Source organism: Trypanosoma cruzi, genomic scaffold, assembly GCF_000209065.1.
Source record: "Trypanosoma cruzi strain CL Brener 1047053516799 genomic scaffold, whole genome shotgun sequence".
In the NCBI taxonomy this organism is placed as follows: Eukaryota; Euglenozoa; class Kinetoplastea; order Trypanosomatida; family Trypanosomatidae; genus Trypanosoma; species Trypanosoma cruzi.
This window is the reverse complement of record NW_001849536.1, coordinates 212524-240015: the sequence shown is the minus strand read 5'-3', so window position 1 is coordinate 240015 and position 27492 is coordinate 212524. Positions and strand designations below refer to the sequence as shown.

The window sequence follows — 27492 nt, the reverse complement described above, 5'->3', positions numbered from 1 at the left end:
CCGGAACCACCGCCCAGCACTTGAGCGAGGACGAGAGCGAGAGACGGCACACCGATCGCACCTCCGCCGCAGACTGTACAGCCCATGCCGAAGCCACTCCCATGCAGTTTTCGCACGGTGTTGTACGAAAGTCAAGCCGGAACCGTAATTCATCTTTGGCACTTCCACAAGCAAGAGTTCCCCCGACAAATAGGAGGCGTTGCCAGGAATATGACGGTCTGACGGCATCCACCGCGCTCGAATGCACGTACTGTGTGAATTCAGGGCTCAAGGGAAAGCGGGACCACTATCCCGCATACGGGCACTCGAACACTCCGGAACAGAGCTACCGTCGGCACCGAAGGAAGTGGCACCTCATAGGTTCCCTTAATGCGGCAGGCAGGCGGGGAATGCCGGGGGATTGACCACCCACACCCGGCACAAACACCCGACAGAAAGAAAGTCGTGACACTAAAAATGGAGAATGAGTAACCACGCGCTGCAAAGCTCGAACTTTCGCATGAAGAGCATCAAGCCAACGCAGAGCCCCCGCCTCCACGCAGGAGGAGAATGCCACCGAGAAACAGTGCACCGTGTGCCTAAATTGGCACGCACACATGCATTGATTAGCGTCACGCTGTTGCCGATTTCCCGGCGGCAGAGGGCTCAGGCCGCCGAGAAGGCGCACGTTGCTCGGCGACGACATCCCGATGGGATCCCCACCAGTTTGGTTTTGCCGTTTAGCGTGCGGGTTTCCGTGCCACAGCAATGCCTGACTGACCCGCTACCGCACGGCACGCCACGGGCATCTACCGGACATTGTGAATACCGGCCGACTGGAACTGTGCGGAAAGGCGGGTCTGCATTTACCCCGCTGTCCGGCTCCCACTTCGGGTGCCGGGTCTCTCTTTTACATCTCCGATCGTTGGGCGGACATGCTCTGCGATGGTGGCTGGCGTGTGGGCCTTTGTATTTATTTGAGAAGACACGAGGAATAGTAACAATATATATATATATATATATCAACAGCGCTGAATAGATATTAGTACCGATATTTACATGCCTATCTATATAAATATACAGTCAATAGAATAGCATTTCAATAAACCAAGAAGCCAAGCAATCTGTCGAATTTTAGTAGGGGAAGGAAGGGATATATCCATATCTATACAGATGCATCGATAAATAAAAATAAAGTAGCGTTTTGATACTCATACCCATATCGATATACCTATACATTGATCAATGCATATTTTCATATCTATACCCCTCCATATAATTTTTTTACCGTTCTTTCTTATTTGTGGCATTTTGCTTCCGTTATATTATGTATTCTTCTCCCGTGAGTTCATGCTTACGTTTTTAGAGCGCATAGGCATTCCGTCCCGCGGACAAGGCTTCATACGCACTGAAGCACCCCATCGGACAAAAGTCGCAAGGGGCTTGCGAAGCCCATCTCAGTTGAATGGCGATTGCTATCTTCTTTGATCTCCTGAGGAGCCGCGAGGTGTGATTGCGTTGCCCCTGCCACCCAACACAATGACAACTTTCAGCGAGCAGTTTGCAGGCTAATTGTGCAGTTATTATTGAGGTGTACTCCACACCCGTATTTTGGGAGTGAATGCACGGTGTACCTGTAGAGGATGCTGAGGGCGGCGTCAGCGAGGCATGGGATAACATGTGCTCCGGAACAAGTGTGTGGCGTTGGCCAGAGGAGGTCTTGTGTCAACGGCATCATTGATTGATGGCCGGTGGTTTTGGGGCTTTGGTTTTTGGAGCCTTAAGGAATGGAACGCTGCTGGCTGACCAGGTGCCACTCGCCATCCGGTCCCTCCTGGATGTGGCTTAAAAGACGGTGCGGCGGGGGAAAAGGAAATAGGACGTTCTGTGGACATGCACGTGGACGCGTCAGAGCGTCACAATATCCCTCAACAAGTGTGGAGCCCCAGCTTGGTGCTTTGGTCGTCCTGATAAAACTGCCTGGGGTGGAGGTGAGTGCGCTGACTTCCGTTTCACCTAATTTTCTCCATCTGACAGGCTGCGCAGCCGACGTGGAGGGACATCATGCGCACCTGTTTCCGGCGTGTGCGATGCCGTTTCCCACAAATGAGGGCGATTTCGCCGATGATGTACTCCGTCGTCCTCACTTGATTCCCTTGACGACACGATGTAACGCGGGGTTGGTGCTGAGCGACGAAAGCCTTCCGTCTTGCTTGGAACCAAAACGGCGAGCCCATGAAGAGACATGCTGCTCGCGACTGGTTGATGCTTGGCCTGGGAGGAGTCTGCTTGCCACCGTGGAGCATCTAATTTGCTTGATTGCAGCGCCCTCTACGCGTTGCACAGTTCTTGTGCTCCTGAGTAGTGCCGATAAGGGCGGATTGCATGATGGTGTTTCATTGCTGGAAGGCTCTGTAAGGAGGAAAAATATTGTTTTTTTTTTTCTTCATGGAGGAGAAGAATACGTTCTTTGATTCAAGTACGAATGCCTTGTTGCAGTTCTTGTTGGCCGTTGGCGGCTTTGGTGTTTATTCCAATCAATGGCTCTCACTGGCGGTTTTACGACCGAATATTGACGGGTGTCGTCGTTCTTGGTCCCACGTTGCTTGGCCCAACAATAAATTATTTGTGCAGCTGGACAACAAATTTCCTGTAGGCGTGGAACATGTTTTGCAGAATATGCCCACAACGGCTACTGACCGGGCTGGTGATTGTTGCGTCCTGTATGACTCTGACAACGTTCTTGCGGATTTCACTCTGTTGCGTGCAAATGATGTTACATCTGTGCCTTTTCCTGTGGCAGAGGCCTGAACCAACGGGGGCAGAGTGTTGTGATGAATTCGAGCACAGACAACTCTCATGTTGCTCATCGTTGTGCTCGTTTTCACTGCGGTCCTTGACGTGGGGAACATTTTATTATTGTGTGCGGTATGGGGATCACTTATCCGGTGGCATATCGCAGTGTGGTGGTCTTTGGTCAAAGGACCCTGTGGAATAGTTTGTGAGGGCGAGGGATGATGGCAGGACTGTCATGCCCGCACAGAAGGAGACGAGAATAGGATGGTTGATGTGACCTGTAACACTGTGCTCTCGATTGCGTCATTGGATGCGTGCAGAGCAGGTGGCTCTCCGGTGTCTATCGGCTTCACGGCCAACCCGCTGGCCTCTTCTGAAAGGCATTCAGAAGCATTTGTTCTCTGAGGGAGTTTCTGCTGTGTGGTCCGCACACTGCAGTGTCCGCTCCATTGGGCTTTTTCTTTGCTGAGAGGATGGTCTGTTGCGCTTATTGGACCCCTGTGGTGAGGGAGGGACATGGGGCAACATGTCCACCTTTTCGGTGTTGGCGCACCGCGTACTTGTAGTCGCGTTACGCAGGAGGCATAATCATCCGTTGCAGGATGAAAGAGACGTGTTCTTGACCCTTGCCAGCAATGAACGGTCTTCTTGTTATTTTTTGGGGGTGTTTCTGCTGGATGACGAGTTTGCAAATGGTTACGAGGGATGTGTGGCAGCAGAGGTTGAGTGCCGCTTTGGTTTTTTTCTGACGGGCTGTGTCGAGGAATTACAGGCGCATGCAGATGTCATTGCCGGTGTGAGGGCAGTTGTTTCAGCGACCCGAAGCGTGGCTGTTGGGAAGACGAGTTTCACTCTTGCAGCTGAGGCAGGCATCGACGAGGCGAATGTGCGGGCTCACCACCCTACTTTCTGTACTGTTTTGCCGCGACGACTGGACCTGATCGCCAGCCACGTTGGGCCATCGCCATGTGGCTGCAACGTTGCCTTGAAGGGGTCGAGAGGCCGCAGAGCATGGCGTTTGTATTCATTTGTGGAAGTGTCACGGGGGAAGGAAATGCGGGCCTTTTGACATCTGACATCTCGCTGCCTTTTGACGCCATATTTGCTGAGTCCGTGGGTGCTGTGTGACTCTCCTGCCTTTTACTGGATGATTGGAACTGCTGAGATGTGGAGGACATTTGCTGCACCTTCCTTTGGTATCTTTGTCGCACGCCGTGTTCGAGGTGGTTTTCTATTGCTGCACTGCATGGGGTGCTGCAAGGCACTAATTTATGCCATGCGGTGGAAATATTTGACGTCACTGAGGTGCCCCTAGAGGGTGGGAGTGGCGATCCTCCGGCGCGGGTGGTCACTGACGGGTTCACACGCCCAATTGAACTTGGTGTCCCTTTGTTGTACGTTCATGGACTGACCGCGGATATTGCAGAATATATTCAGGCTGCTGCAGCGCTCCATGCATTCAAGGTGTTGTCCTCCGCGCCGTCAACCTCGGCAGCTGACCGACCGGTCTCTTTGAAGGATTTGGGAGGAGGATTCGCTCAATTTGTTCCGCGGCTGGAGTCACTTCCTCCATTTCTGTCAGTTAGACACGCCCACACCGTCACTTTGCTTTTTTTTCTTCGATGGGAGGAAAGGGTGGTGACTAACCTCGAGAGACAGTGGCTCTTTTTGTTTCAATCGCCGGAGATCGATCAGCGGCAGTTGATACATCAGCCCTTCCTGAGGGTCGGTGACAGACACTCTGTGGCCGAGACGATTTGGATGGGAGTTCACGGGGCCAAAATCCGCGCTTTATTTCCGTGCTTATGCCGACGGAATGTAAGTATTTGTCCCTTCCTGTGATGCCTCGGGTGTGCCGTGAAACTACATTGAGGAGAGCACGAGGCGTTAGTGTCACTGTTATTTTTTTGGGCGCCACTGCTCTTTTTGGGTGTGTGATCCGACTGTGTGGTGGGTCGGTTGAGGGGGAGGACGTGGATGGGCCGCGCTCACCCGACTGCTGCACCCCATTTTGCTGAACGCCCTGAACGAATTGCTGGTCCCCTTTTGCTTGCCTTACCGGGCCTGGCGACCTCCTGAGGAGCGGTGCGACGGCGTGGACTGTCGGGCTGCTGAGGAGGCCGTGGCTGCGCGGGATGTCCTGCGGATTTTTTGCGTTTCGGGACTACTGTAGAGAAGAGGACATTTCATGCCTCCTCCACGTCCAGGGGAGTCAATGGAGGGATCACGGTTGTGGGATCTCACTTCACGAGGGCCTGCGCCCGTTGATCGCGTCGACGGTGCGCTCTGTGTGTCTTCGAGCCCTGCCGGAGCATCCCGCCGTTTTTGTTCCGGTGAACGGGAAAATCCACCGACACGCCGAGGGAGTGGTGGGGATGTTGCAGCGAGGAACGCTTTAAAGGCCCTGCGATCAGGGAGCGCTGCTTGCAAGGATCCCGCAGTACTTGGGATTTTTATTGCACTTACTTTCTGCTGTCTGTCTGTTGGTTGGTGCTGCTTGCCGGAGGGTGTATTGGCCCGTGCGCAAACGTCAGTGTCTCTGCTTCTGCCTGGGGCCTCACAGTGCTTGAGCCGTTGTTGACGGGGAGATTAATTACTGTCGCGGTTACGACGACGCTGGTGTGTTACACTGTGGATGGCGGCGCCACTCACTCCCCTGCCACGCTCTGTATTGGTGTTTTTTAAAGTTTAATTTGATTTCTTGCGCGCAAACACAAACGATGAAGGAAAACAAGCGCTAAACGCTACTGTGAAATTCGAGGGCTCTGAAAGGACCAACAGCACACAGTTGACACACACATAGACATACATATTTGTATGCACTCACGTGTTGCTGCAGTGAAGGCGCCCCGCACACACAACCGTCGCCGCGTGACCGGATCCAGCGGAAGGAGGAGGGAAGGAGGAGAGAGTGAGCCGCCGAGGCCCAACATGTCGCGGCGTGTGTTTGCTTTCGCGGTGCTGCTCTTCCTTGTTGTGTTGATGTGCTGCGGTACTTGTGGAGCCACGCCTGCAAAGGATAATGATGGCAAGAATGATTTAAGAAGTGTTCAGGGGCCGGAGAGGGTCGATCTATTTTTTTCACAGAAGAAGGTGTTGCAGCTGAGGGATGAGGTTGTTCCAGGCACGCCAAGGGATTCATTTGTTTTACCCTCTCTCGTCAGAGCTGGTGGAGTAATTGCTGCTTTTGCCGAGGGTCACATTTGGATGCCGGATATCAATGTGGCCAATTAACTAAGCCCTTTTCTTCTGATGTTGTTGCGGGGTACATTGACCCTGCGTGGGATTGTTCCACTCTTGTTGGTGAGGTCAATAAAAGATACATGGAGCGCACACACTGTGCTTGGTGCAGCGGAGGGAAAGGAGGGTTTGGGTGTTGTGCACCACTCCACAACGATCACGAAGGGCCACGGAGTGTTTCTTCTTGCGGGAGGCTCGGATGTGTCCTACGAAGGTGGGTGTTGGAGAGAGGGCGGCTTGGAGCTGGAACTGTTTGTGGGTGATGTCACGAATCCCACGGGTGGCAAGCAGAGTGAACGGATCGAATGGGGCGACCCCAAACACTCTCGAAACTGATCTCTTCTGCTTCTCACGAAGGTGACTGGACGGAGTTCATTGCTTCTGGTGGCGCAGGTGTTGTGATGGAGGATGGCACCTTCCTGTTTCCTCTAATGGCGAAGAATGAGGCAGAATACGTTTGCTCCATGACCATTTACTCGACGGACAACGGCAGTGCCTGGGCGCTCTCTGAGGGCATGTCCCCTGCGAAATGTCTTAACCCCCGCGTCACCGAGTGGGAGGGATCACTTCCCATGATTGTTGACTGCGAGAATGGCCAGAGGGTGTACGAGTCGCGTGACATGGGGACAACGTGGACGGAGGCCATCGAGAAGCTTTTAGGCGTGTGGGTCAACTCAGGATCGGGAGACTATCAGAAGGAAAGCCTGCATGTGGATGCCCTCATCACCGCGACCATTGAGGAAAGGAAGGTCATGCTGTACACTCAGAGAGGGCACGCCTCGGTGGAGAATAAGGCCAATCCGCTTTACGTTTGGGTCACGGACAACAACCGCTCGTTTTACGTTGGACCGGTTGTCACGGACAGTGCTGTGAATTGGGAGCTCGCCAGCACCCTGCTGTACTCGGATGGCAGTTTGCATCTTTTACAACGGAGGGGCAACGGTGAGGGCCGTGCCATTTTACTTTCCCGCCTGACGGAGGAAGTGAGTGCAATCAAGTCCGTCCTCAGTACTGGGGCGCAAAAGGACACTTTCTTCTCCAGCGTGTCTATACCCACGGCGGGTCTGGTGGCAGTTTTGTCCGATGCGGCCAGTAATGGCACGTGGAACGACGAGTACCTTTGCCTGCATGCGACGGTGACGAATGCAGTGAAGAACAACGATGGGTTACAATTGACGAGAATTGAGTCCAGGGCAATATGGACTGTGAACACTCGGGTTAATAATGTGCGCCATGTATTCTTGAGCCACGACTTCACAGTTGTGGTGTCGGTGACCATCGAAGAGGCTCCGAGTGGGAACATTTCTCAACTGACTGTGGTGTTGGCGAACACTGAGCCCAATCGTACCATGGGACTGTCGTGCAGCCACAATAAGAAGTGGGAGACGGCGTTCGAAGGCACGACAACAACACGGAGGAGCACTTGGGAGCCGAAGAAGGAAGAGTACCAAGTGGCACTCATGCTGCAAGGCAAGGAGGCCTCTGTGCACATTGATGGTCAGTTGCTGGGGGCGGAATAGGAAGAGGTGCTGTTAACAGGTCAGAAGCCACCTGATGTACTGAGGTTTTGCTTTGGCGCGTGCTGTGGGCACTAATCTCATGTGACGCTGACGAACGTCTTTCTGTACAGCCGCCCACTGAACTCCACTGCGATGCGTGCACTCAAGGACAGAGACCCCGTTCCGACGAGGGAAGCGTCTCCGACACCACCCGAGAAGATTCGAGTAGTTGACAGCGTCAGAGAGCAAATTGCTGGGGATATTACGGAAGAGAAATGAATGAGCACCACGCCCCTGGACACGAATCCCCATTAAAAAAAGTCACCTCGCAGGGTGTGGAGCGGCGTGAGTCCCGACGACCACCTCGTCTCTCCCAACGACGTGAAATTGACACTGCGTGATTTAAGCGGTAACAACACCGTGCGTGTGTGCGTGTCGTGTGTGTTGCTGCTTCTACTGGGACTGTATTTGGGTGATGGCAGTCTTCTGAGCCACGGAGTGTGGATCTGCGACTCCTCACGGAGAATACATGCCGCATTGCCCGTCCTTTTTTATACCACCGTTTTAATTCTATTTTACTGCTCGTTTGGTTCTTCAATGTCTTTACTTTTCAGTGTTCTTTTTAATGTAGTTCAGCCGGAGTAATAACTATTTTTGTTTTTGCTTTACGTGGTGTTTGGCTGCTGCGCACCGTCATGAGCGACGTGTTTCCCTCTCTTGTTTGCTTTCTTGTCGCCCACACGCGGTGCCGGCCCTTCGGCTGCGCGTTCCACGGACTGCACGAAACACGAATTGGAAGAACAGGCCGATTGCTGCATGAAATGTGAAGGATGTTTTGTGGGCTGGTGGAACAGTGCAATTCCTTTTTTTAATTTGGTTTTTCTCTTCCTTCCTGGTGCGGGCGATATGTATAAACACAAACACACGGTCGTTTTGTTGTGCTGCTCGGCACATGAAATAAAAGTCTTGCCGAATTGATCTTCACCACATTTTTTTAAATTTCCGTCAACTCCTCCTGGACTTTTACCCTTTTTTTTTTGTTTGGTAATTCACTGCGGCGTGCTTTTGTTGTGCCGTGTCCGCTGTCACCTTGTGTTACTGTGTCTCTTTTGTTGTCCCTCTGCTGGCTGTGCTTTTGACACGCCCTTATTTCACTTTCTTCTCCGCTAGAGGCACCGATGGTCCGCGACGACGATTTCTTGTGGTCCCCTTTGCGATGGCAGGAGGGTGACTGGGCGCCGGCCTGCTGAGTGCACTCGGAGGGAGCCGATGGTGTGCGCCGTGCCTCATTTGTGGGTGTGGGACGCCAACCCGCCGGGGAAGGGAGAAGTGAAGGACTGCGGTATGCACTTGGATGTGCCCCGTCCCTCTCTTTGCCGCCGTGTTTGTGCTGTCCGCATGGCTCTATCCTGCGGTGCGACGTCGGTGGCACGGCTATTGCATGTGTCATTGTGCATTTGCTGTGCGGCGGGCTTCTCTTTGCCATGACACCGCCCTTGTGTGCGGGAGAGTTGAGTGAGTGAGGGTGGCCGTTGTTTCCGCACATTAGGATCTTCAGACACGTGGCACCTCTCGGCCGCCACTCGCAGTTCCCATGCCGTGGATTGAGAGAATGTGAGGGTCTGCTTCAAGCACAAGGAGGACAACGAGATGCAGTGCATGACGGCCAACCTGATCCGTGTGTGGTTGCGGCGCAGCGGGAGCGCATGACGGACTGCCTGTGCTGGGAGGGGCGCGTGTTGGATTGAGCGTGGCGTGCCTGTGAGGGACTGAGGAGAGAGGGAATAACAGTAATGGTGACTGTGGGAGTGTGAGGAACGGTGCACGGCGAGGAGTGCTCCTTTTTTTTTTTTTTTTTTTTTTGATTGTTGTTGAGCCGCGCCCACTCAATTGTTGTGGTGGTGTGTGACTCTCATTGCTGGATGGGACGGTGCGTGGTTGCGTGACTTGTCTCTCCTTTTGCTTTTTGCGTTGACGGGGAGTTAGTTTGTGCTGAAGGCTACACGCAAGTGACGGGAGTGATGGCGATGATGATGACTGGCCGTGTGCTGCTGGTGTGTGCCCTCTGCGTGCTGTGGTGCAGTGCCGGCGGTGTTTATGCGAGGGATGTCGACACCAATGCACTGGGCGGTTGCATGGCGTCGGGAGTGTTGGGTGAGAATGGATCCCACATGCCTGACGGATGTAATAAAACTGCGATTACGATGCCTTTGCGGTCAGTACTGCCCATTACTGCCGTTGAAGCCTCGGCTGGAACAGATAATACTGTTGTAATACCGAACGATTCGCATTCAAGTGAGACTTCCAACGCTGGTGCTTCTCCTGCTGTTTCATCTGCTGGTGGAGGCGGTTCTGGTGGTGGTGCAGGAGGTTCTGGTTCTGGAGTTGGTTCTGCTGGTGGTGGTTCTGGTGCTGGTGGAGGCAGTGGAACTTCTGCTGGAGATCAAGGCAGCGGTGGCATTTCTTCTGGTTCATCTGCTGCTCTTCCTGCTGCTCCTGCTGTTTCTCCTGCTCTTCCTCCTTCAGATCCTCCTGTTGTTGATTCTTCAGCTGGCAGCAGTGATGGTACAGCGGGGTCCTCAGACAGTAATCCATCTAACACAACAGGGGACTCTTCAACAGGAGATCAGACGTCTGCTGCAGCAGCGGCTAACGACTCCTCGCCAGCCAAAATACCGGCAGGAACGACATCCGGCACTGGACACACACGACAAGAAGAAGAAGAGGGAGAGGAAGAAGATCATGAAAAGCAGCAGCAAAGTGATGAAACACAAGTCCAACAACATCAACAGCATGAGCACCCCGCGGAAAATGGCGAAGAATCCGCGAAAGGTAAAAACGCCATTCGTACAAATGCCACCGCAAATACAGGCGACAGTGACGGCAGCGCCGCGGCCTCCCACTCCACCTCCCCTCTTTTGCTTCTTCTTCTTGTTGCGTGTGCGGCTGCTGCTGCGGTGGTGGCCGCGTGAGAGTGAGTGAGAGAGAGCCATGCACCGCCCGCACACACACTTGTCCTTCACCCACTCTCTGTGTGTGTCCCCTTGCATGGACTCTCGCCCTCACCTCACACCACGAAGCACACACATAATGTGCCCATTGTATATATGCATGCACACCCATGCAGGCCCGTTGGTGCTCGCTTTTGCACCACACGCACCGCTGCCGTCTTGCCTGGCTGCATGGGCGTAGCACCGTAACTGTTTCTGTTTTTTGTTTTGTTTTTATTGCATTTAGTGGGCGACCTCTCTCTCTCTCTCCCTGTTGGGCTTTACGGGAGCAATGAGAGTGTGTGCGCTGGTCGTCCCACGCTTCGTTTTTTCTTTTTTGTTTTTTTCATTGTTTTACTTGTGTTGTGGTTGAGTGCGTCCATTCGGCTTTTGTGATCGGCGGTTTGCTTTGACTGTGGACGCCTGAATTTTTCATATTGTTTCCATATTGTTTTCATCCTGTTAAGGAAGTGTCAGCTACTCTTATCCTTCTAAAGACGCCACGCTCTTTCTTCTACATACGCCATGCGTCAGTTGGTCCATGGCAGCCCACAGTTGACTGCAGCGCTTTTGCTGCTGTTTGTGATGATGCCTGCGGTGTGATTGCTAGCGGATGCTTTGCTGCTACTCTGACGTATACTTGCGTCTTTGATTGTGTGGGGCGTCCGACGTCGCGTGGGCGTCTCTGGTGATAGTGAGGCATGTGCGTCCCAAAGCGTTGGATGCGTCGCAGGTGCACAGCGCCGTTTGGAATATCCGGTGGGTGTCTGTCCCCGTGAAGGCGTCCACAACGGCCCCGGATGACAGCAGGAGGCACTGCGGCGTCACTTGGTGTTGCACAGCGACTTTATTGGACGATGCCTTTGATTTGCGTCTCTTGGGGCTTTAGTGGGAGAATGCGGGAGGTTGAGGGCATTAGGACCGAATTCATTTGAGTGGCTGCGTTCCATTGACTCGCGGCCAGTCGTGGCACTCTTTTGGGGTTTGGCGGCTCGTCTCTTTTGTTTACTTCCCACCACACCACGTGGATAACACTGATCCGAAGAACACTTGTCTGAGTGCGTGTGAGCTGCTGCCGTGCGTGGTGCGTGGAATATTTGATTGTGTAGGGAGGTGCATGGAGTGACGAATACCTCTTTTTGGCGTGTCGCGGTGTGTCGGAATGATGTTCGGATGACATGTGGAGGGTGTCGCTTGTGATTTGTGTGTCTTCTCTGGTGGAGCCGACATGTGTGCGGGGATTGTGGCATTGCTGGCTGGCAGCTCCACGTCACTTTTCGGCATTCCTGGATGTGCTGAGGAATGACGGCTGGCGACCAGCGTGTTGGTGCTGCTGGCGGGAATAAGTGCATGGGGAATAGGCCACTTTCTCTTTCCGTGATGGAGCCGATGAACTGGCACGAGGGCACCGGCTGCAGGCTGCCTGCCAGCACGTGTGAGCAGCGGATCCATGCACACACCGACGCTCATCGCAAGAGCGTGTGTGATCACAGTGGCCTTTTGTGGCGTGCTTTTATGGGCGTCAGCCCATCGGAGAATGTGTGAAGCAAACGGCTGACTGCACACGAGGAAAATAAGTGCGTGCACTGTGCCGTGTTTCAGCTTCGATGGCAGGGCGGCAGGAAGCCCGTGCTGGTAACTGAGGTTTTTGCGTCGCGAGGGATGTCGGTGTTGTTTTTGTGTCGTCGAGGGTGAAGTGATTTTGCTGCTGCCCGTGTGTGTGGCCACTCCGGCAGAGGGCGGACACAAAAGGGAGGATGCAGGCGCTGCGTGTGTGTGTGTGCAGGTGCCACGCAACAACGTCACAACAAACATGCTGCGACTCGGTGACCCTCACATCGTTGCGGTCCTCACGAGCAGCCGAGGCACGGCCCACATCGATGCACTTAGTGGACGGAGTGAGGCATCTTTTGAGGCGCTGCAGGGAACAGGATGTGTTGGCGCAGCCACGACGTGCATGGAGTGTCACGATGGCACAGTCAGCTGTGGCTGGTGGAATGTTTACTTCTCGGAGGCAACAGAGAGAGAGAGAGGGAGAGAGCTGCTCCTGCTGCTGGTGTCGTTGCTGCCTCTTGTGGCCTCCCATGCCGATTATTGTCTGTCCGCCGATCATAGGTGGCATGCCTCCACTAGTGACGTCGTCTGCAGGCATTTCACAGCACCAGTGAAACACACATCACGTCGCATGCGTTGGCTGTGGATATGGTATCGTGAATGCAGCCGGCATTATTTTGCCCGACTCCTTTTCACTGCTTTTCGACAAGTAGATGCGTCCCCGCCCGAGTCATTCACTGCAGCCCCGTGTGTTGTACTGCCAGCACAAGAGTCTCCTGTTGTGTGTCGCCTGGCTGACAGTCAAACACCACTGCGTTGGGACATGCAAGGATGTGGACTGCCGCTCACGGTGTTGGGCACCGCTGTTTGGATGCGGCGGCCACACGAGCGGATGTGTTGTGGCACAATCAAATGCGTGAAATACGCGGAACCACAGCGGCTGCAATAATATCAGCGGTGTGGCACCACGGAGTATGTGAAAGAGGGTGATGCATGATGAATCACAGTGGGCGGCATGCGAGGGAAGTGCACCGCGACGGAGCGTCACCCCGCCCTCAGCCTGCAGGGGAATGTGCACCCAGAAGAATATATGGACGAGACGCCACCAAACACACATGTCCTTCCATGCAGCAATAAATAGGAGCGAAGGTGCGCTCTGGTGTGTGGGAGTCCACCCACATATTTTCATTTCCACCGCAATAAACGGTGAGGAATCAGGTGCCACAGCAACGAAAGGGATAAAACCATCTATTGCAACACTTTGACGGCGAAAAGCAGGAAGAACACAAAACGAATTGTTAGCTGCACTTCCCGTGGACCAACAATCCACGTGGTGTGAGGGGATCATTCCCTTTTTTACTGTTATTTTGCTTTTGTGTTGCTGTGTGCGCTGCACCTCCTCTTGTGTGTGTGCGTACCCTCCGTGAGGGGTGCCGACACGACGGACCGCTCTTGCCGTATGCACATGCGGTGGAGCCTTGTGTGCCGCTCCTGTTTGCTTCTCCCTCCTCCATCTGTGTGTTGGTGTTGCGGCAGGGCTGTGTGTTGCTGTGTGTGCCTGCTGCCTGTGGATTGGAGTGTGTGTCGTGCGTGGTGTGCGGCGTACGGTGCATGCCTGGCTGCTGCCCTCTCCTCATGTGGTGTGCCCTCTCTGTGTGTGTCTGCCGCACCTCTCGTCTCCCCTGTTGCTCTCCATGTCCCTCACTGTGCAGATCAGCTCCACACCACCGAACGACCACACTCACGATGATGATGACGTGCCGTCTGCTGTGCTCCCTTTTGGTGCTCGCCCTGTGCTGCTGCCCGTCCGTGTGCGTGACAGAGGGTAGCGATAAACTAGCTCAATCCGTTCAGAAGTCCGATCCACAATCGGGAATAAGTGGGACGGACGGTAGGCAGAAGGATAAAAACGAGGCCCCAGGTCCAGGGGTCGTTACACCAACGGTTCAAGACAATAACAATGTAGAAGAAAAAACAGTTCCGAAAGCCAATGAGAATGCCAACAGTCAAGATGCATCAGTTGCGTCTGTTCAGTCAGCGAAAACAAGTGCTGCGGGTAAATCCGCAACGATTTCAAAAGTTGATTTCACAGTGCAAAAAACGACGACTACGACAAAAGCACCAACTACAAGTACGACTACCACAACAACAACCACAGAGGCACCAATCATTACATCTACGGAAGCACCAACTACGACGACCACCCGCGCACCGTCACATCTTCGCGAAATTGACGGCAGCCTCGGCGGCTCTGCGTGGGTGTGTGCCCCGCTGCTGCTCGCCGTATCCGCGCTGGCGTACACCAATCTCAGCTGAAGAGGTGTATGCGGGTTGTGCGTGCCAGCACTCAACGGCGGGGACATGTGTGTACGTTCACTGTGGTCCGATGTATAAATTAAGAGCAATTATGATGATTGTGTTTTGCTTCCTTTGCTTCTGCTGCCCTGCTGTGTGCTCCGCGTTGTGCCCCACATCCGCCGCGTTGAACGCATCCCAAACATACGCATACGCACGACACGCACACAACTGTTTGCGTGGACACACTGTTGAGAATAGAGGCATGCGCGCTGGAGCCATACTGTGCAGCTCTTTTGTGTGTGTGTTTTTACTGTTTTACTTTATTGCTGCCTGTTTACTTTTGTTTTTTCCTTGGTTTCTGTGTTCTTCTTTACTTGCAGCGCATTGTGCCTTTTTTCACTTTTATTGGTTCTATATTTCTCATGAAATGCGTGCTGCTGCTGCTGGTGTTTGCTACTGTGCCGTGTCTCCCCTTTTGCTTTCACTCTGCGTTGACGTGTTGTTAGTTTGTGCTGAAGGCTGCACGCACGTGACAGGAGTGATGGCGATGATGATGACTGGCCGTGTGCTGCTGGTGTGTGCCCTCTGCGTGCTGTGGTGCGGTGCCGGCGGTGTTTATGCGAGGGACGTTGACACCAACGCACTGGGCGGCTGCATGGGGTCGGGAGTGTTGGGTGAGAATGGATCCCACATGCCTGACGGATGTAATAAAACTGCGATTACGATGCCTTTGCGGTCAGTACTGCCCATTACTGCCGTTGAAGCTTCGGCTGGAACAGATAATACTGCCGTTGTAATACAGAACGATTCGCATTCAAGTGAGACTTTTAACGCTGGTGCTTCTGGTGGTCCTGCTGGTCCAGGGGCTCCTGATGTTGGTGGTGGTGGTGATTCTGGTGGTGAAGGCAGTTCTGGTCCAGGGGCTTCTCCTCCCGTTCCTGCTGCTCCCGCTCCTGGTCCTTCTGGTGGTGCTTCTTCTGGTGATTCTGGTGATGGTGGAAATTCTGGCGGTGGAGGCGGTGGTGCTGCCGGGGCTTCTGGTGGTGGAGGCGGTGGAGGAAGCGGTTCTGGTGGTGGTGGCAGTGGAAGTTCTACTGATGATCATGCCACCGGCAGCGTTCCTTCTAGTTCTTCTCTTGCTTCTCCTCCCGCTCCTGCTGCTCCTGGTGATGGTTCTGCTGGTGGTCATGACACCGGTGGCGTTTCTTCTGGTTCATCTGTTCCCGCTCATCCTCCTCCTGCTGCTCCTCCTGCTGCTGCTCCTCCTGCTGCTCCTGTTGTTGACCCTTCAGCTGGCAGCAGCGGTGGTAAAGCGGGGTCCTCAGGCAGTCATCCAACTAACACAACAGGGGACTCTTCAACAGGAGATCAGACGTCTGCTGCAGCAGCGGCTAACGACTCCTCGCCAGCCGAAGGACCGGCAGGGACGACATCCGGCACTGAACACACACGACAAGAAGAAGAAAAAGAGGAAGAGGAAGAAGAAGATCATGAAAAGCAGCAGCAAAGTGATGAAACACAAGTCCAACAACATCAACGGCATGAACACCCCGCGGAAAATGGCGAAGAATCCGCGAAAGATAAAAACGCCCTTCGTACAAATGCCACCGCAAATACCGGCGACAGTGACAGCAGCACCGCGGTCTCCCACGCCACCTCCCCTCTTTTGCCTCCTCTTCTTGTTGTTGTTGCGTGTGCGGCTACTACTGCTGCGGTGGTGGCCGCGTGAGAGTGAGTGAGAGAGCGCCATGCACCGCCCGCACACACACTCGTTCTTCTCTCTCTCTGTGTGTGTGTCCCCTTGCATGGACTCTCGCCCTCACCTCATCCCACGAAGCACACACATAATGTGCCCATTGTATATATGCATGCACACCCATGCAGGCCCGTTGTTGCTCTCTTTTGCACCGCACGCACCGCTGCCGTTCTGTCTGGCTGCATGGGCGGAGCACCGTAACTGTTTCTGTTTTGTTTTTATTGCATTGAGTGGGCGACCTCTCACTCTCTCTCTCTCCCTGTGTGTGTGTGTTTTGCCTTACGGGAGCAATGAGAGTGTGTGCGCTGGTCGTCCCACACTTTTTCTTTCTTGTTTTTGTTTTTTTTATTTTTTTAAGTGTGGTTATGTGCGCCCACTACCCTTTTTTCAGTTATTGGCTTGCTTTGACTGCGGACGCTTAAAATTTCTCTTTTTTGTATTCTTATATTTTTCCTCTCTTGTTGAGAGAGTGTCAGCCTCTTGGTTCTTTTTGACGCCACCAAGTTCTTTCTTCAACTACGCCATGAGTCTGTTGATCTTATTCACCCGCGTCTTTTGGCGCTGCTGGTGCTATTGTTGATGTCTGCGATGTGATTGCTAGCGGGTGTCTCGTTGTGAGCCTTACGCATCCTTGGTTCCTTGACTATTTGTTGCGTACGGACGGCGCGTGGGTGTCTTTGGTGATAGTGAGGGACGCGTGTCTCAGAGCGCAGGATGCGTCGCAGGTGTACAGCGCCGTTTGGAAGGACCGATGGGTGCTCATCCGCATCCAGGCGTCATCAGCGGACTGTGAGGACAGCAGGAGGCACTGCGGCTCCAATTGGTGTTGCACAGCGACTTTATTTGACGGGGTTTTTGTTTTGCGTCTCTTGGGGTTTTAGTGGGGGAATGCGGGAGGTTGAGGGCATTAGGACTGAATTCATTTGAGTGGCTGCGTTCCATTGACTTGCGGCCAGTCGTGGCACTCTTTTGGGGTTTGGCAGCCCGTGTCTTTTGTTTACTTCCCACCACACCACGTGGATAACACTGATCCGAAGAACACTTGTCTGAGTGCGTGTGAGCTGCTGCCGTGCGTGGTGCGTGGACTATTTGATTGTGTGGGGAGGTGCATGGAGTGACGAATACTTCTGTTTGGCGTGTCGCGGTGTGTCGGAATGGTGTTCGGATGACATGTGGAGGGGTGTTGTTTGTGATTTGTGTGTCTTCTCTGGTGGGGCCGACATGTGTGCGGGGATTGTGGCATTGCTGGCTGGCAGCTCCACGTCACTTTTCAGCATTCCTGGATGCGCTGAGGAATGACGGCTGGCGACCAGCGTGTTGGTGCTGCTGGTGGGAATAAGTGCATCGGGAATAGGCCACTTTCTCTTTTCCATTCTGGAGCCGATGAACTGGCACGAGGGCACCGGCTGCAGGCTGCCTGCCAGCACGTGTGAGCAGCGGGTCCATGCACACACCGACGCTCATCGCAAGAGCGTGTGTGATCACAGTGGCCTTTTGTGGCGTGCTTTTGTGGGCGTCAGCCCATCGAAGAATGTGTGAAGCAAACGGCTGACTGCACACGAGGAAAATAAGTGCGTGCACTGTGCCGTGTTTCAGCGTCGATGGCAGAGCGGCAGGAAGCCCGTGCTGGCAACCGAGATCTTTGCGTCGCGAGGGATGTCAGTGTTGATTTTGGATCGTCGAGGATGAAGTGATTTTGCTGCTGCCCGTGTGTGTGGCCACTCCGGCAGAGGGCGGAAACAAAAGGGAGGGATGCAGGCGCTGCGTGTGTGTGTGTGTGCAGGTGCCATGCAACAACGTCACAACAAACATGCTGCGACTCGGTGACCCTCACATCGTTGCGGTCCTCACGAACAGCCGAGGCACGGCCCACATCGATGCGCTTAGTGGACGGAGTGAGGCATCTTTTGAGGCGCTGCAGGGAACAGGATGTGTTGACGCAGCCACGACGTGCATGGAGTGTCGCGATGGCACAGTCAGCTGTGGCTGGTGGAATGTTTACTTCTCGGAGGCAACAGAGAGAGAGAGAGGGAGAGAGCTGCTCCTGCTGCTGGCGTCGTTGCTGCCTCTTGTGGCCTCCCATGCCGATTATTTTCAGTTCGCCGATCATGGGTGCTGTGCCTCCACTAGTGACGTCGTCTGCAGGCATTTCACAGCACCAGTGAAACACACATCACGTCGCATGCTTTGGCTGTGGATATGGTGTCGTGAGTGCAGCCGGCATTATTTTGCCCGACTCCTTTTCACTGCTTTGCGACAAATAGATGCGTCCCCGCCCGAGCCATTTACTGCAGCTCCGTGTGTTGTACTGCCAGCACAAGACTCTCTTGTTGTGTGTCGCCTGGCTGACAGTCCAACACCACTGCGTTGGGACATGCAAGGATGTGGACTGCCGCTCACGGTGTTGGGCACCGCTGTTTGGATGCGGCGGCCACACGAGCGGATGTGTTGTGGCACAATCAAATGCGTGAAATACGCGGAATCACAGCGGCTGCAATAATATCAACGGTGTGGCACCACGGAGTATGTGAGAGGGTGATGCATGATGAATCACAGTGGGCGGCATGCGAGGGAAGTGCACCGCGACGGAGCGCCATCCCGCCCTCAGCCTGCAGGGGAATGTGCACCCAGAAGAATATATGGACGAGACGCCACCAAACACACATGTCCTTCCATGCAGCAATAAATAGGAGCGAAGGTGCGTCCTGGTGTGTGGGAGTCCACTCACATATTTTCATTTCCACCGCAATAAACGGTGAGGAATCAGGTGTCACAGCAACGGAAGGAAAAACAAACATCTATTGCAACACTTTGACGGCGAGAAGCAGGAACAACACAAACCGAATTGTTGGCTGCACTTCCCGTGGACCAACAATCCACGTGGTGTGCGGGGATCATTCCCTTTTTTACTGTTACTTTGCTTTTGTGTTGCTGTGTGCGCTGCACCTCCTCTTGTGTGTGTGCGTACCCTCCGTGAGGGGTGCAGACAAAACGGACCGCTCTCGCCGTATGTGCATGCGGTGGAGCCTTGTGTGCCGCTCCTGTTTGCTTCTCCCTCCTCCATCTGTGTGTTGGTGTTGCGGCAGGGCTGTGTGTGTGTGCCTGCTGCCTGTGGATTGGAGTGTGTGTCGTGCGTGGTGTGCGGCGTACGGTGCATGCCTGGCTGCTGCCCTCTCCTCATGTGGTGTGCCCTCTGTGTGTGTGTCTGCCGCACCTCTCGTCTCCCCTGTTGCTCTCCATGTCCCTCACTGTGCAGATCAGCTCCACACCACCGAACGACCACACTCACGATGATGATGACGTGCCGTCTGCTGTGCGCCCTGTTGGTGCTCGCCCTGTGCTGCTGCCCGTCCGTGTGCGTGACAGAGGGTAGCGATAAACTAGCTCAATCCGTTCAGAAGTCCGATCCACAATCGGGAATAAGTGGGACGGACGGTAGGCAGAAGGATAAAAACGAGGTCCCAGGTCCAGGGGTCGTTACACCAGCGGTTCAAGACAATAACAATGTAGAAGAAAAAACAGTTCCGAAAGCCAATGAGAATGCCAACAGTCAAGATGCATCGGTTGCGTCTGTTCAGTCAGCGAAAACAAGTGCTGCGGGTAAATCCGCAACGATTTCAAAAGTTGATTTCACAGTGCGAAAAACGACGACTACGACAAACGCACCAAATACGACTACCACAACAACAACAACCACAGAGGCACCAATCATTACATCTACGGAAACAACAACTACGACGACCACCCGAGGGCCGTCACATCTTCGCGAAATTGACGGCAGCCTCAGCAGCTCTGCGTGGGTGTGTGCCCCGCTGCTGCTCGCCGTATCCGCGCTGGCGTGCACCACTCTGGGCTGAAGAAGTGTATGCGGGCTGTGCGTGCCAGCACTCAACGGCGGGGACATGTGTGCGTGTGTCTGCTGTGGTCCGATGTATAAAGTAAGAGCAATTATGATGATTGTGTTTTTGCTTTGCTTGCTTCCACTGTCCTGCTGTGTGCTCCGCGTTGTTCCCGCATCCGCCGCGTTGAACGCGTCCAAACACACTCCTATGCATGCGAGCTGGATCCATTTGTGTGTTTGTAATCTTTTGTTTTGCTTTATTTTAATTGCTGGTTTGCAGGGCGTTGTGCGTTTTTTTTTTTTTTACCTTTTTACTGATTCCATATGTCTTATGGTGTTTGAGCTGCTGTTGTTGTGGTGTGTGACTCTCATTGCTGGATGGGACGATGCGTGGTTGCGTGACTTGTCTCTCCTTTTGCTTTTTGCGTTGACGGGGAGTTAGTTTGTGCTGAAGGCTACACGCAAGTGACGGGAGTGATGGCGATGATGATGACTGGCCGTGTGCTGCTGGTGTGTGCCCTCTGCGTGCTGTGGTGCGGTTTTTCTGGAATTGCGGCCGATTTTGTCGGCAGTACCAATGGCAGTGCGGGTGAGTATTGGGTCTCGTGGTGGATCACTCAGCTGCGGAGGGAATGCGCGGAGGAGGTCATCAGGAGGACGGGAGGCAGGACGAATGTGTCTGCCGTTGAGGAATGCGTGCGTCAGGGGATGGACGGTGTGCGTGCCGTTTTGGATGGCCGCAGCCGTTGGAGGCCTCAACGCTCTGCCGTTGTTGTTGTTGTTGTTGCTGCTGAAGATGGTGGGGATCCTGTCAAAAACGGCGACAGTTCGGAACGGTCATTTTCATCGGAGCAGAGTTTGCAGGCGGGACGAGTTTTACCAGCAGGAGGAGGAGGAGGATCTGGAAGTTTGCCGGGAGGTGAGGGTGGCACGGGAAATAACCCACCACCGCCACATTCTCCTCCAACAGGACCATCTCTACCGACTCTACCAGAAAAAAAGGCATCATCATCAGCAGCAGCAGAAGAAGAAGAGGAAGAAGGAGTAAAATCAGATCCAAAAAACAATGAAAATAACCCGGGAGAAAGACTACAAGATCGAGAAACTCCAATCGACAATCAACATACACAAAATCCAGAAGAAATACCACCAGGAAAAAAATTGAACGAAGAACACAATAAAACCAAACAACCACCACAAGGGGACGACCAGCCACCAAAGGTCGAAGAAATAACACCACGCAAACCCGTAGAGGAACCTCCGATAGAAAAAGAAGACGTTGATGAACCTGACGCAGGTGCTGCAGAACGTAATTCAATTGAGAGTCACCTGGAAGCAACACGCAAGCATGCAGAAAAACCTCTGGCAGGAAGCGAACACGTTGATAAAGAAAATGATGATCAAAAAGAAGAAAAGGAAAAGAAACGTGAAGAACAAGAAGACGCTCACGTACAACAACAAAACGGAAAACACGACACACTGCATGGCTTACCAATAGAGGCAGGGGCAACGCAAGGTTCACTGGCAAATTCACCTCTAGAAGAATTGCAACAGAAGCAGACCAGTGCCGGTTCAACAAAGCAGCTAGAAGGAGAAGCTCCTTTAATTAACGCGGATGGTACATCAAATGGAAATAACGACCTATCATTACCCTCCGTTTCTGCACGTGCTGGAGTTGCTGGCGCTCATGAGGCCGCCAAGGGAAACGCGGAGGTTCAAAACAATGCTGAATCCACTGAAACAGCAGTAAATAAAAAAGATGACTCAAATGAGCATCTCACAGAAAATGACAAAGAATCCGCGAAGGATAAAAACGCCCTTTGTACAAATGCCACCGCAAATACAGGCGACAGTGACGGCAGCACCGCGGTCTCCCACGCCACCTCCCCTCTTTTGCCTCCTCTTCTTCTTGTTGTTGCGTGTGCGGCTGCTGCTACGGTGGTGGCCGCGTGAGAGTGAGGGAGAGAGAGCCGTGCACCGCCCGCACACACACTCGTCCTTCACTCACTCTCTGTGTGTGTGTCCCCTTGCATGGACTCTCGCCCTCACCTCACCCCACGAAGCACACACATAATGTGCCCATTGTATATATGCATGCACACCCATGCAGGCCCGTTGGTGCTCTCTTTTGCACGACACGCACCGCTGCCGTCCTGCCTGGCTGCATGGGCGGAGCACCGTAACTGTTTCTGTTTTGTTTCCATTGCATTGAGTGGGCGACCTCTCTCTCTCTCTCTCTCCCTGTGTGTGTGTTTTGCTTTACGGGAGCAATGAGAGTGTGTGCGCTGGTCGTCCCACGCTTCGGCTTTTTCTTTTTTGTTTTTTTCATTGTTTTACTTGTGTTGTGGTTGAGAGCACCCATTCCACTGGCTGCGTGTGTGTGGGACGATATGAGTAATTTGCGTGTGTGCTATCCGCTTCTTTCTACCGTTGCTTTCTTTGGAGTTTCTTGTGCCGCACAGCTGCTCTGCAAGTATAGGCGCTGACAAACACTCAGATACACACAGACAAGCCAAGTTGCACACGCTGTGGAGCGGTGTGTACGCTGAAAACGCACGCACGCACGCTGCGGATGGTGATGGAGGGCACCATGGAGCCCGGTGTGTTGGTGCTTGTAGCTGTCTTTGGCAACACTCATATCCGCCGTCTGGGAATGGCCGGCGTGGTCGTGGGTAGTTTTATGGAGCAACGGCGAACATGGTGACTTCCACGCAGTGGGTTCACAGTAACTCCTTCGTCAGTGGCATTGCGGGAAGGAACCGTCATGATAATTGCAACGTCGTCACGCTTGTTTTCGAGCACCGCAAGAAAGAGTAAAAATATGTTTGTTTGCATGACACTTTCCATCCCCGCCTCAGGGCTGCCCATTATAATGAGGTTACCGTGCGGTGGCGTTACCCCTATGAGCTGTTGGGATAGAAAGAGCGGGCGCTGTGCGATGCTCCCGCACCTGGGACGGGCGCTGCACAATTGGTGGCTGTTAAGTGGCCGGTCACACGTTTATTGCAACACCGCGAGGAGAGCAGACGAAACACTCCGCGTGTAGGGAGCGTTGCGGCCGATAAGGAATGCGTGCGACGGTGATGGACGCTCAGTCAACGACGGATAGACGGTTTTTCCCATTGATGGAGTTGGTGCGCACGCGGTGTGCATGGCCGCCTCTGTGGTCTCCTGTTACTCCGCTGCATGTGCCGCATTTTGACGCATTACCGGCACTAAACCATTTCCTTTTTCTTTTTTTTCTTTTTCTCTCCCCTCCCGCAGCCAGGCTGCACTGCTGCTGCTGCCCAAACGAAAAAAAGAAATGCATATTCTTCAGGCCATGCGCCAGCCACGCCATGCCACGCCGCCACTCCCATTGCTGGTTTTGCTGCTGATGTACTGCGCCACTGCATGTATTGCCGCTGCACCCGCCACACAATACCGCCGTGGATTGGACGAGATGATGAGGAGCGGCACGCTTTCGACTGCGGTGGTGCGTGAGGTGCCGCGCAAGGGACAAGGAACCATGCAGGCGTACACCGTCGCCACACAGGATGAAAACAGTGGCTGGGAGCCGATCCGCATCAAGGTGTTCACGGATGGACTGAACAGCACGAACAAGGGGAAAAAGACGTACTGCGAAGGGCTTGGGGATGAGTGCGACAACCTCTTGGGGGAGCGGATAACTTGTACAGAAGAACATGTATTGTCGGAAGCAAAGAAGAAATTGTACACTGAAAAGATTCTCCCCGGTGCTGTCAAACTGCACGCTGAGCGACTACTTGTGAAACCCACTGGAAGGAACATAACCGTGCCGAGTAATTTGAATGAAGCGTGCAAACACTTTAAGGTTCCTATTGAGCACCGGCTATACGGCGTGGCTGCTGACTTTGTCATCTACGCTTTTGCTGGGCCGTCAAATACTGAAAGCAAGGCTGTTTGGGCGGCAACGTGTAGCACTTGGAGTGATTCTCGTCCTTCCATTGGCGCCATGAACTTTGATCCAAAGTACATGACTGACACGGCGTGGAGCGTTCGCGTTGCCGCACACGAAATTGCACATGCACTTGGGTTCAGCCAAAGGAATATGGAAGAAAAGAGCATGCTGAACTCTGAATACATTGTGCGTGGGAAGCACCGCAGGATGGTGGCAGGGAAGCACGTTCAGGAGAAGGCTAAAGCGCACTTTGGTTGTGACTCTCTAAAGGGCATGGAGCTGGAGGACGAAGGTGGCACTCGGGAAAGGGCGATCCCTCACTGGAAGGAGCGCCACGCGCGGGACGAGCTGATGGCTCCCACAGTTGGCGCCGGCTACTACACGGCTCTGACGATGGCGGTTTTTGCGGATATGGAGTACTACAGCGTGAACTGGAGCATGGCGGAGCCGATGGGCTGGGGCAACAGCACCGGCTGCGACTTCCTGGAGAAGAAGTGCAATGCAACCGAGAATCTTGCCGGCAAGTATCCTCAAATGTTCTGCAATGACTCCGACAAAGAGACGCTTCGCTGCACCTCCGACCGCCGTCACGTCGGGACGTGCACCGCAAGCATCGTTGAGGACAAGGGGAGTCTGGTGGATAAGGACGTTTGCCCTGTTGTTTCTTCTGAATTTCACGAAAAATCGTCTGGGATAAAGTACAATACTTGCTCGGACGGAACTGTGACTTCTCTCCCTGGGTCGCTGACTGGCGGTGACTCGTGGTGCCTGGATGCGGAATTACCGTCGAAAAATGATGACGGTAAACATAAAAACGTCAAGGGAGTGTGCGCGCAGGTGTCGTGTGCAGAGGGCACAGTGAAGGTGAAGTACCTCGGCAGCAGTGGTTTTCAGCCTTGCCCTGAGGGCACTGAAATCCCAGTGAGGCTGAAAGATTTTGAGAAAGACGGAAAGATCAAGTGCCCGAAGTACGTTGAGGTCTGCACCATTGCCGCCAACGGCAGCAGTCTTGTCATTCCGAGTGTGTTGGAGGATGACAAGGGAGAAGAGCAAGAGGAGCAAGTAGAAGAGTCTGTGGTTGCTTCGGTGTTGCCTCCTGCAGCAGAACCTCATGCAGCAGCGTCTTCCCCAGGCCAACCTTATGCAGAAATGCCTTTTCCACGGGTGCAAGCGGCATCGCAGCAGCCTCGAGAGGAAATTAAAGCACAAGCGTCAACCGCAGAAGAACCTTATGAAGAGGAACCACGTGCAGCAGCGTCTTTTACCGAAGAATCTCGTGCCGAAGCGTCCATTGCAGGCAAAACTTCTGAAGCTCCAGTGGTTTCAAGCGACCTTGCAGCAGCCTCAAAAAGAAAGTAAAGCAGGACAAAATGCAACGGTGGGGGAATCTGCCAACACAGAGCAGGTGTCCGTGGATTCGAACTCCCATGCCGTTGGAGAAGCAACGGGTGATGGCGGCACTGTTTGTGAGGTCAGGCTGCTGCCATCGCTGCCCCTTCTGTTGGGACTGTGGGGGTTTGCGGCTCTGTGAGGAGTGACTGGCTGACGCATGAAAACAATTACGACCTCCGCTGCAAAAATTCACTTCAAAGAACTAAATTTTATCCTAAAATAATTTTTTTTTCTTTTCTTTGTTTGTAATTTATAATTCTTGAAGCCTTCTTTGTTGTTTTTCTTTTTTAATGTTTTAATGTTTCTTTATTTTAAAAAAAATATCATCTTTCATTCCCTTTTATCTTTCACTCCCGCATCCCTCTTTTTTGCTTTTGGGGGCAATCACTATGGACGTTTTTTCTTTTCTACTCTTCCCTCTTTTAATTGTTTCTTCTGCACTCTTCCTGTGAGGGGTGCTGTGTGTTTCCCGCCCAACTGCTCCACTCGCACACCCACCGACACGCTCATGACGACGGCCCTGTGCGCCTCGCCTGCTGCACGCATGAGGAGGGGCCGCGACGAACGGCGCGCTGAGGGAGCCGTGACGTGTGGGCGTGCGACGAGGGCCGGTGGGGCGGAGCACACATTTCTTTCCCTCTTGTTTTGTTTTTTTGCGGCCAGGGCTGGCAGACACCCGCAGCGCCACACACACAGCCACACCCTGCCGGTTTTTAAGGATTTTTTGCTTTTCGTGTTCATTTCACGCGCTGGCAGTGCAGTCAGCATTTCTCTCCCCTCCTGATGATTTTTCTTTTTTTGCTGCGCTCACTCTCCCGATGGAGAGACGCGACTCCCGTCATGTCTGCGTGCTTCTCTCAGTCCTCGCTCACACACGAGTGACTGTGCTCTGCAGGCCGCACTCACGCGCCGATGAAAGGGCTGAGGGGAGCAGCAACACGCAGATGACCCCATGAAATATAAACGATGTGCGGACACATGGAGGGTCAGACGGTTGAAGCACACGCAACCATCTTTTCAATTTTCTTTTCCGGACAAAATATATACAGACAGTTTTGTGTGGCCACACGGCAGCCAGGCGATTTTTTAAATTTGTGTGGAACAGTAATGGACGATTTCTTTTTCATTTGTAATTATTTTGTGTGATGGGGTTTAAATAAGACGAAGGGGAACGTTTTCTTTTTGTTTTAAATAAATCTTTTGTGAATTGCCACTGATTGGGCTGCAGTGCAGTCATGAGTTTGACCGGTCTTCTTCTTGTTGCTTCCGTTATGCGTCTCTTCTGTACATTTTGTGCGTCTCTCCACATACTCTGCTTCCTTTTTTCTACTTCTTTGCTTTGTGTTTCTGCAGGCACACACACACACAAGATGCACATTGTAGTGGATTTGAATGCTCCTTTTGCAGTGCGTGCTGGCAGTTGCGTGTGGCGGCTGTTGTCTTCTTCCGTGACCATGAGGAGAAGGGAGGAGGAGGGAGAGGGAGTGCGCAGCCCGAGTCTCTTTTCCTGCGGGTGTGGAGCACCGCGTGTGGCTGCGTTGAGTTGGGCTCCGTGTCCCATTGAGGGCGGGATGGCTGGAAATTTTGGTGCCGCGTCATGGATGGATGAGGGTCCACTGTCGTGTGGCTGGTGTGGTGGGTGCTCGCTCCGTGTGCGTTGTTTGGTGGCCGCGGGTTTTGGCCATTTCCCTGGGGCTGTAGCGATGAGTTGGGGGAGATGGTGGTGGATATCTTCTTCTCCTGCATGGTGGGTGGCTTCTGGCGTTGTGTGCCTTCCTTGCGTGGATGCCGTCTCGTGGTGTGTGAACTGTGCGGCTGGGCCTGCTGCCCTCTCCTCATGTTGTCTGCTCTGTCTCTCTCGCCGTATCCGCTGCACCCCGTCCCTTTCCCTCTCGTTCCATTCCTTTTCCTTCTGTCTCACGGATCAGCTCACTGACTCCAGTGACTCCACCACGGGTGATGATGACTGCGATAATGACGATGGTGACGGTGCGGCTCCGTGTGGTGTGCGCCGTGATGGTCCTTGCGCTCTTGTGCTGCTGCTGCACGTCCGTGTGCGTGATGGGTGCTGGGAGTGCTGGACATGTATCTGGTGATGCGGATGCGGTGGTTGTGCCGGTGGATGTGTTGTGTGCTCCGAGTGACGGCAGCCTGAGCTATCGCGTGCGTGCGTGTGTGTGGGTGTGGAAGAAGTGTTCTGCTGCCAGTGCTGAGTGTGAGAATTATAC

At 53.5% G+C, this 27492-nt stretch overlaps 7 protein-coding genes and 2 pseudogenes across 7 annotated transcripts, besides 21 other annotated features; all 9 read left to right on the top strand.

The window, feature by feature from the left end:
• Window positions 1–9499: a sequence feature (areas not merged during assembly with more than two copies in the genome that could not be assigned to a particular haplotype).
• Window positions 983–1002: a microsatellite.
• Tc00.1047053508389.174 lies at window positions 1307–5005 on the top strand (annotated as a pseudogene).
• On the top strand, window positions 5593–7860 carry Tc00.1047053508389.160 (annotated as a pseudogene).
• Window positions 9356–9377: a microsatellite.
• Window positions 9500–10379: a sequence feature (haploid, Esmeraldo-like haplotype).
• Tc00.1047053508389.154 (mucin-associated surface protein (MASP), putative) lies at window positions 9536–10486 on the top strand (the record flags this gene model as incomplete). Its single annotated transcript, XM_810777.1, has 1 exon — window positions 9536–10486. The coding sequence occupies one exon, from the start codon at window positions 9536–9538 to the stop codon at window positions 10484–10486; it is 951 nt and encodes a 316-aa protein (XP_815870.1).
• Window positions 9850–9942: a microsatellite.
• Window positions 9990–10067: a microsatellite.
• Window positions 10227–10254: a microsatellite.
• Window positions 10380–14464: a sequence feature (areas not merged during assembly with more than two copies in the genome that could not be assigned to a particular haplotype).
• On the top strand, window positions 12318–13007 carry Tc00.1047053508389.146 (uncharacterized protein; the record flags this gene model as incomplete). Its single annotated transcript, XM_810779.1, has 1 exon — window positions 12318–13007. The coding sequence occupies one exon, from the start codon at window positions 12318–12320 to the stop codon at window positions 13005–13007; it is 690 nt and encodes a 229-aa protein (XP_815872.1).
• On the top strand, window positions 13805–14374 carry Tc00.1047053508389.138 (mucin TcMUCII, putative; the record flags this gene model as incomplete). Its single annotated transcript, XM_810778.1, has 1 exon — window positions 13805–14374. One exon carries the CDS (start codon window positions 13805–13807, stop codon window positions 14372–14374), a length of 570 nt encoding a protein of 189 aa, XP_815871.1.
• Window positions 14155–14262: a microsatellite.
• Window positions 14465–15337: a sequence feature (haploid, Esmeraldo-like haplotype).
• Window positions 14898–16085, top strand: Tc00.1047053508389.130 (mucin-associated surface protein (MASP), putative; the record flags this gene model as incomplete). The annotated part of the gene is made up of 1 exon (XM_810775.1): window positions 14898–16085. One exon carries the CDS (start codon window positions 14898–14900, stop codon window positions 16083–16085), a length of 1188 nt encoding a protein of 395 aa, XP_815868.1.
• Window positions 15320–15442: a microsatellite.
• Window positions 15338–15516: a sequence feature (haploid, non-Esmeraldo-like haplotype).
• Window positions 15517–19602: a sequence feature (areas not merged during assembly with more than two copies in the genome that could not be assigned to a particular haplotype).
• Window positions 15595–15639: a microsatellite.
• Window positions 15811–15844: a microsatellite.
• Window positions 16433–16467: a microsatellite.
• Window positions 19403–19969, top strand: Tc00.1047053508389.114 (mucin TcMUCII, putative; the record flags this gene model as incomplete). The annotated part of the gene is made up of 1 exon (XM_810776.1): window positions 19403–19969. The coding sequence occupies one exon, from the start codon at window positions 19403–19405 to the stop codon at window positions 19967–19969; it is 567 nt and encodes a 188-aa protein (XP_815869.1).
• Window positions 19603–20520: a sequence feature (heterozygous, Esmeraldo-like haplotype).
• Window positions 19753–19857: a microsatellite.
• Window positions 20431–21906, top strand: Tc00.1047053508389.100 (mucin-associated surface protein (MASP), putative; the record flags this gene model as incomplete). The annotated part of the gene is made up of 1 exon (XM_810774.1): window positions 20431–21906. The coding sequence occupies one exon, from the start codon at window positions 20431–20433 to the stop codon at window positions 21904–21906; it is 1476 nt and encodes a 491-aa protein (XP_815867.1).
• Window positions 20521–27492: part of a sequence feature (areas not merged during assembly with more than two copies in the genome that could not be assigned to a particular haplotype) that runs on past the window's edge.
• Window positions 20722–20746: a microsatellite.
• Window positions 21341–21395: a sequence feature (CT-rich).
• On the top strand, window positions 23258–25231 carry Tc00.1047053508389.90 (surface protease GP63, putative; the record flags this gene model as incomplete). Its single annotated transcript, XM_810773.1, has 1 exon — window positions 23258–25231. One exon carries the CDS (start codon window positions 23258–23260, stop codon window positions 25229–25231), a length of 1974 nt encoding a protein of 657 aa, XP_815866.1.